Source organism: Brassica rapa, chromosome A03 (genome assembly GCF_000309985.2).
Source record: "Brassica rapa cultivar Chiifu-401-42 chromosome A03, CAAS_Brap_v3.01, whole genome shotgun sequence".
In the NCBI taxonomy this organism is placed as follows: domain Eukaryota; kingdom Viridiplantae; phylum Streptophyta; class Magnoliopsida; order Brassicales; family Brassicaceae; genus Brassica; species Brassica rapa.
The window spans coordinates 24,190,077-24,203,561 of record NC_024797.2 but is presented as its reverse complement, the minus strand read 5'-3'; the positions used below and the strand labels follow the sequence as shown (position 1 = coordinate 24,203,561).

Sequence of the window (13,485 nt, the reverse complement as noted above, 5' to 3'; positions counted from 1 at the left end):
AAATAAAAGATAAAGATATTAAAAAATATAATAATAAACTTATGTAAAATATGATATTTTATAGGAATGATCCAAATTAAAAAAATTACACATGAAAAAAAGTCATGAGTTCTGTTTTAATATATTAGAAGGGATTAAATTCAAAAAAAAAAAATTTATATTGTTTTTTTTACAAATCGTCTCTCTCTCAGTAGTATCACTATATATACATGAAGAATTCATGTCAGCTTGGCTCACACGCTTTCGCTTAAAACTCAAAAACCTCAACTTTCTCTCGCTTCTACATCCTCAAAAACAGAGTCTCTCCAACAAAGTTTCCTCCTTTTCTTTCTCTAATCTTCCATGGAGGATTCTAAAGAACCCAACCAACAGCAGCAGCTACAACCACCGCATGGGACGCTAACGGGCTCCTACAACCGCAACGCCGCCGCGTTAACCGGTCCCACCTCCACTTCTCAGGCCATGCACCAATGGCTATCCGTCGGGGATCTCTCGCAGCGTCAGCCTCAACAACCGCTCCGGCTCGACGGGTCGATGCAGTTCGGGAACGAGCAACTAGGAAGAGGACGACTGAGGAAGTATGCTTCTGATGTCATTGATCTTTCTCTGCGTCTTGGTTGTGGTGGAGGTGCAAGTGCTAACTCATCAGACCCACCACCTGTTAAACGGACCAGACGTCGTCCTCCTGGCCCCGTCAAGACCCAGCTCAACGCTTTAGGTACTCCATCGATCTTTCTTGAAACCCTTTTTTTTTTTAATCAAATCAAGATATATATATATATATATATCACTGCTTGCTTATAGGAGGAGCAGGAACACCGTTTATATCTGACATCATCGAGGTCGAAGCTGGAGAGGTAATGTGTTCAAATCTTTAGATCAGGACATAGCTGCTTGAACTTGTCTAGATTAATTTTTACTTGATTATCTTCCAATTAATTAAATACTCAGGACATAGCTGCAAAGATTGTGGCGTATACGCATCAAGCGGGACCACGCGAGGTCGTTATTATCTCAGCTTCAGGAGCTGTATCTAGTGCGCTGCTTAACAGTCCTAGTGGAGTTTTTAAGTTTGAGGTATAACATTTCATGTCCTTTGTGTAGTACTTGCTGGAATGTTTTATCTGTGATCTGTATTTTGCAGGGACAATATGAAATCGTTGCTATGTCAGGTTCTTTCTTGAATACTGAGAGTAATGGTACTGTGACCATAACTGGTGACTTGAGCGTGTCTCTGGCTAACCAAAATGGCAAGATTGTTGGGGGTTTTGTTGCTGGAATGCTAGTTGCTGCGTCACTAGTCCAGGTTACTCCCTCCATTTCTCTAATCCTTTATAGTCGAGTTGGTTGATTCACGGAATCTTCAAGATACTGACTTTGGTTCGGGTGGTTTTTTTTTAATATAGGTCGGTGTTGGAAGCTTTGTACCAGAGAGAGTGGTTGAGAATAACCCCGAGGCAGCTTCAGCTTCAGCAACAGCCAGTGGTGGTGGACTAAATGATAGTAAATCTCCGCTGCATCAAGTTGGAAACTCTACGCCCCAACCACCTGACCAGATGTGCGATCTTCGCCTCTGGCCTGGCAGCAACCCTCAGTAAGCAAATGGTTCGTGGGTCCACCTCACTGGATTTACTTCTAGATCTGTTCCTTCTCTCCATCAGAATTGTCCATAAGTAGATTGATCTGTTAAGTAGGTTTGAGTTCATCTTTTTAGTTTCTTTCTTTTGATTGTGATATGATCCTATAATCAACGAATGATCCGGTTTATAGTTTCAAAATAGGTCTCAGTTCATTTTTTTAATATTTTTTCATATTGTACATTTTCTCTTGTTTTCAGTAAAGTTTTTGGTCAATACAAAAACAAAACAAAAAAACTATAATTTTCATCATCTGATCTGATTTTTACTTATTAACAATAGTTTATTTTTCGTTCTGATAACCAATACGCATTAATCAAAGGTCTAAAACACATGCAGTGTCCAAACGCAGTATTAAACCTTACTAACGAGGGTTGGCTTTTTAGTCCATATAGCTCCGGTTTCTGGTTAAGTTGTGGAGATTAAATAGCTCACTACACTCTTTACGGATCTTAACAAAATTGACATACAAAATTTTGGAATCCCTGGTCTTTTCATCACGTAGCCAATAAAATATATATGCTATGTGATTAGAAATTATGATATTTATTGTTACATGTGTGAGCTAAAATTTGAAAAACTTTTATATCTTTAATGAGAATGTTATGTATATATATAAATTGGGTGAAGGTTACTCGTAATGGATGTTCCTGTATTACTAAGGTAGAAGTGGCTTAATTTCAAGCAAACGTCACAAAAGACTCGTTCAATGCATGGTATTAATTAAGCAAACAAAACAAATACTCAAAACACACTTTCTATTTTTAGTAACCACAACTTCCACACACTCTCAGGCCACACACACATCTTCCACACATACTCTTCAAAAATAACTTTTCAACTAAAAACAATTAAACAAATAAATTTCCATGTCTTTATTTTTCTAGCTCGATTGTTTTTCTCGTGTATGAAAAATCTCACGGCGGAGATAATCCATCTCCAACCGCCATAATGCCGACAATTCCTTCACCTTTACCGCCACAAGAACATTACGTGACACCACCTCTCACAGTGATCTTCACCGTAGTCTTTCTAATATTCATCTTTGTCGGTTTCTTCACTCTCTATTTCTGCAAGTGTATTCTCGACACCATAATGCAAGCCTGGCATATACATCACAGTGGAGAAACAGAAGCAACCGACAATCCCCTCCAGCCACCTGAAGCTCCTCTGGTCAATCCTGGCCTAGACCTTAGAATCATAAATTCTTTTCCTACTTTTCCTTATTTCTCGGTTAAAGATCTCCGGGAAGAGAAGTATGGCCTCGAATGTGCCATTTGTCTACTTGAATTTGACGAAGATCACGTGCTACGTCTCTTGACAACTTGCTACCATGTGTTTCACCAAGAATGCATCGATCTTTGGTTCGAATCTCACAAAACTTGTCCTGTTTGTCGCCACGATCTTGATCCCCCTCCTCCCCCGGAAAACACCAGCAATGTTCTATCTAACGTCGATGAGATGATCATCAATGTAATTCAAGAAACCAGCTACGACGATGGCGATCAACATCATCATCATCAGACCACAACACCAATAGATACTGGGACGTCTTCAGGACAAAGCAGTTGCGTTAACAACGAAATATCGAGAAAAGAACAAACATTGCCAGAAACATTCTCGAGATCGCATTCTACGGGACATTCAATAGTGAGAAACAAACCAGAGGAAGAAGATAAGTATACATTAAGATTACCAGAGCATGTCAAGATTAAGGTTACAAGAGGACATAGCCAAACAAAGAGTTGTGTGACTTTTGCAGAACTTGCTAGAAGAAGTTATGATCATCGTAGGTTTGGTGAAGTCTCCAATCAAACGGTTGCTACACACTCGGGAGAGTAAAAGAACTTAAGAAATTATCAAAACCTTTTGTTTCTTGACAAAATAGTTCTTTTATTTTCTTCTTGTTGTATTGATTAAATACTTCTTTTAGGTAGAACATAAACTTGAGATGCTTTAGTGTTTTTAGTGATTTATTAAAAAATCTTTTCAGAGTTTCAATAATCAGAACAGACAAGTTTATAGTGTAAATGCTAAAACAAACTTGAGTGATTATTGAACCTAGAGAAGAAAGCTAAAATATAATAAAATAAAATAAAATTAGAGTTACAACATTGATCAAATGACATATATTGGGGGTGATTGGTTGGGCTGTAGAAAGTGACTTTAGCTTTAATTTTCATCTACAACCTTAAATACTACCAATCATGCTTTATCTTGGTTTTTAAAGCTACAACCAAAAAATTAAAACTACAGCAAAAACACACAAAAAATGGCTGTAAACATCTTATTTTCTAAAGCCCCATTTTTTTAGCTGTAAGAAATTTTAAAGCTACATCATTTAAAGCTAAATCAAAAATCCTACAGACAAAATATTAAAGTAAATTTTCTACAATTACAACCCAACCAATCACCTCCATTGTAAAACTCACGTCTGAACATATACTGTAGATTTTTTATGCATTTTATACTCTTTCGGATATTTTTTGCCCCCATAGTGAGCTTTCGATAGGGCAAAACCATCATTGATATGTATTAGTACCATAGTATGATTAGTATCTTTGGTCGAAATAATCTCTCTGTCCGTAAAAAGTGTTGATTAATAAAATGTATAGTAAAAATATCTAAATGTAAACACTCTTTCTTCAGAATTTTAGCTCTCCCCTTCGGACCCAAAAAGAGAACAACCGTGTGACGAAGCCCTAGCTCCGGTCGCCGCTCAACGGCACCGGAGGCGTAACTCTCCTCTCCTCTATCTCTCCTTTTCCTTTGCCCTCATCCCCTCTGTTATAAACCTAGTTCGATATGTGCGGTTCTGTGAGCTGTTGAGACCCTTACCGGAGATCCTCTGTGGTTGATGGAGGCGGTTATTGACTTCTTTTGGAGAGTCGGCGAGAACCAGGAGGCAGTCGGAGGCGAGGGTCGGCGTTTAGAACCTAGGGTTCTGTCAAGATCAGATTTTCCCTTTTGTAGATCTTCGATGGAGCCCCCTCGATGACGGCGCGTGACATTGGCGAGACATCTCCTAGATACCAGATCTACCTTCCCCTGTGACGGTGAGATGGCTGGAGAAGTAGTGTAATGGGCGACGAAAAGATGCGTTGGTTCTTCGGTGTACGAAGACGTTGCACTTCAAGGAATCACGGCGATGACGTTGTGAAACACGGCGGTACGGTCTCTGCAATTCTTGTAGTCATGAGCTGAAATGCCTGTCTTGTTGTAGTTGTCAAGGTTCGTTTTTTAATTCGGTCTGTGTGCTTGGCTTGGGTTTTGACCGAACTCACCTGTGGTGTTGACATTGTTGGTACACGAGCTGTCTGTGTCTTATGAGGAGACCAACAATTGGAGAAGATATGTTAATCGGTTAGTTGTGGCCTGTATTTAGTCAGTGTGTATCTAGAGAGTTTCGTGGTTTTCTTTATGCCAGAGTGTGGTGTGAGTTTTTAAGGCCTGGTGAGAATGGATTTAGCAGATTTTACTTCGTATGGTGGCGGTTTCAGTGGTCGTTTGCAGATTCAGTTCTTCTTCCGTATGTCTGGAGGGGTCCGTTTGGCAAGGCTTCATTTTGTTGAGAGTGTGTTTGGGCTTCTATCAAGGAGTAAGTGGACGCTGGGTGCGTCGAATCAGTATCTGAAGGTGTGTGAATCGTGTAGCGGTTCTTCCTGTCGGGTTATGAAGTTGTAGGGTCTTGGTTCTTGGACGTTATCGTGTGGCGGGCATGAGCAGCAACGATAAGTCGTGGTGTCTTAGGTGCAGGAGGTCGAGATTCTCGTGTGGCGGGCTATGGGCAGCAGCGACTATTTCCGATCATTGGCCTCTACTAAGTCTTAAAATTTGCTAAGTTAATTCTCTTATGGCTCTTGGGCAGTTGGTAGTCTGTTATAGATTAAGTTTCGGTTTGGATCCTTTTGTTTTGTTTGCCGTAAGTTGCCCCGGTGTGGGTTCTAGTTGCCGTCTTCATGTGGGCTTTTGTGTCTGGAGATTGTTCATGCATCCGCCGGTTTATGTATTGAATCATGTATGTTTCTTTTGAATGATAAGTACTTTTGCTGGAAAAAAAAAAAAAATGTATAGTTGATAGGGAGTTATTTGACAAATAAATAATTAACGGGGTTATCTCAATACAAACTTAGAAGTTGAAGACTGTTCTTGTAAAATCCATCTCAGATGCTGCGAAGGGGTTTTAGTTTCGAAATTTTACAATTCTTTCTTCTTCTCTTCCTCCGATAATCATCTTCTTCGCCGAGATCTACATCTCAAAATTTCGAAACTTTCTCAATCTGCGAGCTACACTATCGAAACCCTTTACCCTCCAGCCTCCAATGTCACGAACCCACCTCCAAATCCCCCTCCTTCTTCCACCATTCCTCTATGTTTAATCCGAGTAGAGAATGGTTCTTGGGCTCGTCAAATTCACGGGACTATCAACGAGGCTCCTCAACATATGCGTTCATTCCCTCTGCAAGTTCCGCAAAATCGAGAAAGCCGAGACCTTGATCACAGACGGAATCAAACTAGGCGTTTCTCCCGATGTCGTCACTTACAACACGTTGATCACCGGGTACTGCCGTTTCGTCGGAATCGAGGAAGCTTACGCCGTCACTCGCCGCATGAGAGACGCGGGGATTAGACCCGATGTCGCCACGTGTAACTCCTTAATCGCCGGAGCCGCGAGACGGCTGATGCTGGATCGTGTCCTCTACCTGTTCGACGAAATGCTCGAGTGGGGTTTGTACCCTGACTTGTGGAGTTACAACACTTTGATGTGTTGTTACTTCAAGCTAGGGAAGCAAGACGAAGCCTTTCGTGTTCTTTACAAGGATCTTCGCCTCGCGGGGCTTAGTCCTGGTCCCGATACTTACAACGTTCTGCTTGATGCGCTTTGCAAGTGTGGTTATGTAGACGATGCTCTTGAGATGTTTAGAGAGATGCAGAGTAGGTTTAAACCAGGGTTAATGACTTATAACATTCTTATCAACGGGCTTTGTAAAGCTAGGAGGGTGGGTACTGCGAAATGGATGTTGACAGAGCTTAAGAGGTCTGGTTACACTCCCAATGCAGTTACATACACGACGATACTGAAGCTGTATTTCAAGACTAGGAGGATTAGAAGAGGGCTTCAGTTGTTTCTAGAGATGAAAAGAGAAGGGTATACTTATGACGGGTACGCTTATTTCGCGGTTGTTAGTGCTTTGATTAAGACAGGGAGGACGAAAGAGGCGTTTGAGTATATCCAAGAGCTGGTTAGGAACGGTAGGAGACACGACATTGTTTCGTATAATACGTTGTTGAATCTGTATTTTAGAGACGGGGATTTGGATGCGGTGGATGATTTGTTGGGCGAGATAGAGAGGAAAGGATTGAAAGCTGATGAGTATACACACACGATCATAGTCAACGGTTTGTTGAGGACGGGACAGACGAGGAGAGCGGAGAAGCATTTTGTAAGTATGGGAGAGATGGGGATTGGGTTGAATCTAGTGACGTGTAACTGTTTGGTTGATGGGTTGTGTAAAGCGGGTCATGTGGATCGTGCGTTGAGATTGTTTGAGTCGATGGAAGTGAAAGATGAGTATACGTATACTTGTGTTGTGCATAATCTCTGTAAAGAAACGAGGTTTGTTTGTGCTTCCAAGCTGCTATTGTCGTGTTACAGTAAAGGAATCAAGATTCCGTCGTCTGCGAGACGAGCTGTTTTGTCGGGTTTACGTATGTCGGGGTGTTATGGTGAAGCGAGAATTGCTAAAGCCAAAATGAAACTGACTCAGGTTGGGAATTCCTGACGATCTTTACAGATAATGACACAAGTTTTGAAGTTAGAGTGTAATGTACTTGTTTTGTATCAATGAATGAAATGAAACTGAGTCTGAATCTTTTACATAGTCAGATTCTTAGCACAAGAAAGAGTAAAATCTTGGCTGTCTATGTGAAGTAAAAGGATCTGTCTGCAGTGGGGTTGTGAGCTCCAGGAAGAAGTCTTTTTGCAAGGATCTGTTACCAGAAAGCTAAGGTAATGATCGAGGCGACAGTTAGATACCAAGTACGTTTAGACTGGCAAAAACTGAGATTAAGGCAAGGTGGATTGATGAGAGGTTCACACAAAGGAGAAGCTACTTGGAAAGAAAAGTGGCGGGTCTTGTGAGTTGAGTAATGTGTGTTGAGGTGGGAGCTCTAAGCACAGCAAAAGATCATTCTTAAATAAATTAATGGAAACTGATTTTTATTGGAAGATTCTTGCAACAGGAAGCCAATTACATTCCATTCCCTGATGCTACTTGTCACACAGATTTACTTGCGGGTCAGAACAAAAGCTACACTTGAGAACTTTTAAGTAACATTACACACAAGTTCAAAGAAGAAACGTTCTCATGTACTTTTATGCCTTGTTTTGACTTGTGAGATTATTATTGTACTTCTTTGTTTTATAAAAGAAACAAGATACACATCGTTTGGTAAAGGCCACTGTGTGTAAAAAATATTTCCTCAATAGCTTCTATGTGTCCCTTGTAATCTCCTAAATAATTCTCAATAGCTTATATGTGTCCCTTATAACGTACTCAGAGGCCAGAGCACCAAAAATACCATAAAAATCTCTTGGTTTTCCATATAAATATCTAAGTCAAACTAATTTCTACATTAAATTTTAGATAACTAGTATACATTATTCAAATTTATATGTTTTATATTTTAAAAAATATTAAGGTATATTGAGAATTTTGAATTTATTTGTATAATTTAAATGGATATTTGAATCCAATCTGAATCTAAACTGAAATTTATATATATTTTAATGGTGTTTTAAGTCACTAATTCTTTGATAAAAAAAAAGTCACTAATTCCAAAAATTCAAAATCTAAATAGATTCAAACCAAATACAAATGACTACCCGAATACCCATCTTTAATGTTTATTTATTAAAATAAAAAAAGTAAATAAGTCTATTTTATTGTAATTTACCAAAATTTACTGTATTATATGTTTTGCTTTTTGTTATGTGCTATTACAGTATTTATTTTTATTATGTATTCTTTTGTCACATGTTTAACAAGGTTTGTGTACACCAGTAGAAACGTAAGAATTGATCAATTTGTCCATTTTTCATAGGTTAAGAGTTTTAGTTAGGTCCTCTCCAATTAGAGAAATGACATATATTCTTGTCTACTTTCTCTTATACTTATTCCAATTTCCAAATAGTTCCATTTCTCAAAAAAAAAAAAGAGGTTAAAAGAGAAAGCAAATTACACCTTCCCCACCAAATGCTTTCCAACACAATGCCCCACGAGAATTAATAGTTTAATACACACCATATGCCGTATAACGAATAGACTTCTATTATTTTTTAAAAAGTTGTATTTGTTATATTTAGAGTGGCATATAGTAATTAGGAAATAGTGGCTCCATTTATTTAGATAAGGACCATACGTATTAGTCTATCTTTCTAATTAAGTTCAAACTCTTGCTGAGATGGATCGTTCAACCCAATAATTTCTACATTAGATAAAATGCCCGTCTGTTTCAGTATAATATTTTGACAGAAATTAGGTACACTATTAGGCATTTAAAACAAATAATTCTTGTAATTAACAGAAAAAAGCAGATTTAGAAGTATAGAAACGGACGAATATAAAGGTGATAAGTCTCATCATTGTTTATTTGTTATTCCAGATCCATATATGCACCTAACCAAACCACATTTACACCATGTGCACATAATGAAAACCAAAGCTATTTTTGTTTTATTCCCACTTTTACCCCCTTAAAAGCCCTATATTTCCCTTTCTACCCCTTTTGCATCACATAAAATATACAAAGCACATTACATATTCACAGACTTACCATTAGTAGAACAAAACCTATCTTTAAGGCCTTTGTTTTTTTGCTAGCCCAAGCAAATAAGAGACCAAAGCTTATGTATTAGCTATACATTTCTGTGTAGTAATCTTTGTCTCAAACTCTTTTGCTTCTTCTTTTTTTATCCCATTGGAGATCGGTGAGGGATGCCCTTTCTTCGCTTGGCGATTCTGCAACTACTAGATGCAGTAAGTGGAGGTGTTGATGGGCTGAAACAACCTGAATCCTCTGTCTCCATCAAAAGGTTCTTCCTTCCCTTTTCAAAGCCTCTAGATGATCCAGCAATCTTCAGTTCAAAAACATAGAAAATTAGAGTTTATCAGAGAATGATTATTGAGAAAGACCTAGAATGCTCAAGAAAAAGACGACCCTTATCAAAAGTTTTGATCTTTTCCTCGACAAGACTAAAGGACATGCTTGGGAAAGTTAGGTGAAACTGTAAACAAAAAATCAAAATTTGAAGATGACCCATTTCACAAAGTTTTCATTTTTTTTTTCCTTCGGCGGTTAAAAGGGGGTTGAATTTACCCAAAAATGTTAGGTGAAAGACGTGAAACTGTAAGAAATCCATTTAAATGCGAGGATGTTACTCGTTGATCTTCTGTTTTGAAACGTGTGAAGAGGGAAAACAAGCATAGACCCAATACCAAAGTTTCTTCCTTTTGACTTTAGTACAAATGAAAAGTTGAAAACGTTGAAAATTAGTACCTTGCAGCCAAGAGAGCAGAAGCTGAAACTATCATCAACGAGGCTACGATAGCAAACCTTGCAGGTATTGGTTACCCCTTTCCCTGGCCTAGGCTGAGGCCTCTCGTTCAAGAAGACGACTTTAGCACTATTGATCACATATGTTTGGATCCCTGATATATCAAGATGTTTCTGTATCTCATTCACCCTTATAACATCATGATAAGATGATCTCCTTATCTGCCAAAAACCAATCAAAGACAGGTTCAAAACCCAAAACATATTGAAATCTTTAGATGAATCTACTTTGAGTTATGGCAAGAACTTACCTGAATGGTGCGATGATCCTTGTGATGGGCAAGACAAAGAGAGCAAAGCGGGCCGTTGGTGCAGTCTAAGCAATACATATTGCATTCACTCTTATGAGAGTCTACATGAAACTTGCAGTGAGCAAAGAAATGTTCTTTAAGCAGAGGTTTCAGCCATGGTGGCCACCTGTTGTCTTCCTCCTCCGGTCCACCAGCTCCCTACACCAAAAAAAAAACAAATTATTCAATTTTGATTATATATTTCAGAAATTAACATAACTATATGATAAAACCTGAAGAGAACATTTCAACATAGCTCTTAAACCACCATTAAACTTCATAAAATCCTCATTTCAAATTCTTTGATATTAGTCTTGTGTGATAAGTTTATAATCTGATTCTCTTTTTTTTTCTTTAGAAAAGGAATCATAATAAACCCAGGAATGTTCTAGATTCGTGCTCACTAGTGCACTGGATTCTTTAAGAGATAAAAGCAATGTTTAGGTACACGAAACAGAGCATGAAACAGAGCATGAAACAGAGGACTTGGATGAAGAAGTTGAAACTTCTTCTAAAGGTGAATACTTTTCGCCATTTTCGATTTTGAATTTTCCAAATTCGAATCAAATTCACAAACCCAGAAAACACAAACCATTGCACATTTGGGGAACATATAGAAAAACCAAAACGAAAATTCAGAAACAGAGTATTGTATGAAGTACCATGATTCTTCTGTTCTTAGGCTTGAATTCGCGGATTGTGTTCTCTTGATCATCTATTGCCATTGTCGTGAGAGAACCCAATTGCAGGAAGAGAGAAAGGAGCGTCTTTTTCTAGTAAAGCTTGGAGCTTTTTCGAGAGAGAAAGAAATGGGTTTTAGAGAGAGAGAAGTTTTCTTGCAGAGAAGGTTTAGAGAGAGAGAGAGAGACAGTCTCTCTCTTATCTTAACAAAGTCGACCAACCGAACCTCCTTCGCCTTTCCTTCTATTTTTCAATTATATTCAAAAACTATTATTCTGTAATTACTTTATATTATTCCACTATAATCTATTTTCCATATCTTTTGCGATATTCTCTTAAAACAATATTTGACAATTAGACTGTAATTTTACTTTTACCACTTTCTATTAAACAGAAATATAAAAATAAAGATATTTAAATTGTTTTGTTTCAATTTCCTAAACTTTGGTTGCAATAATTATATTTTAATCTATTTTGCTATGTATTTTTGTTTTCTAAAATATGTTTCTGTCACTATTGGACTTATCTTTAAATAGTCAGCATCCATTGTTTTATCTTACGTACTAGTAGTAGTTAATATTTTTTTACGTCACACAGCTTTTACAGCACAACATTATTAATGGGTTATACACTAAGAATTTTTGTTGGGTTATATACACTACGAAATATTTTTTATTTGGGAAAACCGAAAAGTTAGTTTTTCGTGTTAGATATTATAATAGCTAAGTGGACAAAACTATTGCTCCATTATTGTCGCTTGACATCTCATCTCTATCCTTTCTTTTACAATCCCATTGTATGTTCTTTTATTTCTTCTATCAGGTGGTCTCTCTAGTTGTCCCTCTTTCTCTTATTAATCTTTTTTAACAGGTTAAATACTAATCACTAAACCTTCAATCCAGATATAAAATATATTTTCTTATTAATTTTCTTCTAAGGAATCCTAAAGATAGATATATATTTTCTTATCAAATTAAAGATATACATATTTTGTTATGTCAGGTAATTTTTTTTGTTAAACTAGTGTAACCCATGCCTTTAAAAAAAAAAAACAGTGCAACCCATCTTAATACATAACCTACAACAATATTTTGTCTCCAGAATTTATTTTTATATCAATGATGACATATATTAAGTTACGTACACAATGTTGTCAAACATGAAAATGGAGAAAAAGAGAAAAAGAAAACAGATTGTGAAGTAAAATCCTATAAAAGCACAAAATATTTTCGAATATAACCAGGAAAAATATCCATAAATTTGATTTGATTCATTATTTATTTCGATTCTAACCGAAAACTCCAGATATTCATAAGTTTAAACCAAAACAAATACTAATATGCAGTATCCGTAAGAAACAAAGCAACTAACAAATACTAATATTTTTAGAACAAATATCTGGTTCGATCCATATTATATGTACATATATTTAGAAAATTATATATCTTATATAAATATTATTTTTGTAGAAGTTTAACAATATTTTTTATTTATTAAAGTTATTATATCAGTCATTAGAATTTTTAAAAGTAAATTTTGTTTTTAATAAAATATTATTATTTAATGTTAATTTTGGATGTTTTTTATTTGTATGAATTGAGTCGGATATCCAGTTAAATCTCCAAAAAAAATTCAGATATCCGGAAAGCCGAATATTCGAATAGCGACGGATCGAATCGGATGGGATAATTGATAATCTAGACGAAACATATCGGATCATGAATACTCCTAAAAATCCGGATATTTGATCCATACCCACCAATATTTCCGAGATTATGTAGTTTCACTTAAGAGTTGTGATGGAAATGTATGTATGTGTGTGCACACGCGGATACTTCGAATATTTGTGCATAAGAATGAGTTGGAACAAGTGCGAACTGCAGCACTTTACTTTGTTCTTATTATTGGTGTATATGTGTATATAATATTTAAGTAAATACTACTCCCTCCGTTTTTTAATATAAGTCGTTTTAGAGAAACTTTTTTGTTCCAAATTATATGTCGTTTTCGGTTTTTTATGTAACATTTATTAGTAATTAATGTTGTCTGACCAATGATAATATATCTTCTATTTTTCTATTGGTTAAATTGTGGTTAGGTAAATAATTAATGATGTTTTTGTTTCGAAAATATAAGAAATTAATGATTTTCTTAATCTATGTGCATAACTTCAAAACGACTTATAATAAAAAACGGAGGGAGTAGATGATATCAATAATTAAATTCCATTGTTATAGCTTTTAAAGCGAGCAATAAGCGGA

At 36.7% G+C, this 13,485-nt stretch overlaps 4 protein-coding genes across 4 annotated transcripts; 3 read left to right on the top strand and 1 right to left on the bottom strand.

The window, feature by feature from the left end:
- On the top strand, positions 1-1,610 carry LOC103861160 (AT-hook motif nuclear-localized protein 13-like). The gene is made up of 5 exons (XM_018657371.2): positions 1-718; positions 805-857; positions 952-1,077; positions 1,145-1,306; positions 1,407-1,610. The coding sequence occupies exons 1-5, from the start codon at positions 343-345 to the stop codon at positions 1,596-1,598; spliced, it is 909 nt and encodes a 302-aa protein (XP_018512887.2). The 5' UTR covers positions 1-342; the 3' UTR covers positions 1,599-1,610.
- Positions 1,611-2,525: 915 nt separating this feature from the next.
- On the top strand, positions 2,526-5,671 carry LOC103860955 (RING-H2 finger protein ATL29-like). Its single transcript, XM_033289073.1, has one exon. It carries the CDS (start codon positions 2,589-2,591, stop codon positions 3,477-3,479), a length of 891 nt encoding a protein of 296 aa, XP_033144964.1. The 5' UTR covers positions 2,526-2,588; the 3' UTR covers positions 3,480-5,671.
- Positions 5,672-5,879: 208 nt separating this feature from the next.
- On the top strand, positions 5,880-8,171 carry LOC103860954 (putative pentatricopeptide repeat-containing protein At4g17915). Its single transcript, XM_033289072.1, has one exon. The coding sequence runs from the start codon at positions 6,029-6,031 to the stop codon at positions 7,418-7,420; it is 1,392 nt and encodes a 463-aa protein (XP_033144963.1). The 5' UTR covers positions 5,880-6,028; the 3' UTR covers positions 7,421-8,171.
- A 1,064-nt stretch (positions 8,172-9,235) lies between these two features.
- LOC103860953 lies at positions 9,236-11,464 on the bottom strand. Its single transcript, XM_009138635.2, has 4 exons — positions 11,206-11,464; positions 10,505-10,702; positions 10,197-10,415; positions 9,236-9,774 (listed from the first exon to the last, which is right to left on the bottom strand). The coding sequence occupies exons 1-4, from the start codon at positions 11,266-11,268 to the stop codon at positions 9,610-9,612; spliced, it is 645 nt and encodes a 214-aa protein (XP_009136883.1). The 5' UTR covers positions 11,269-11,464; the 3' UTR covers positions 9,236-9,609.
- Positions 11,465-13,485: the final 2,021 nt, after the last annotated feature.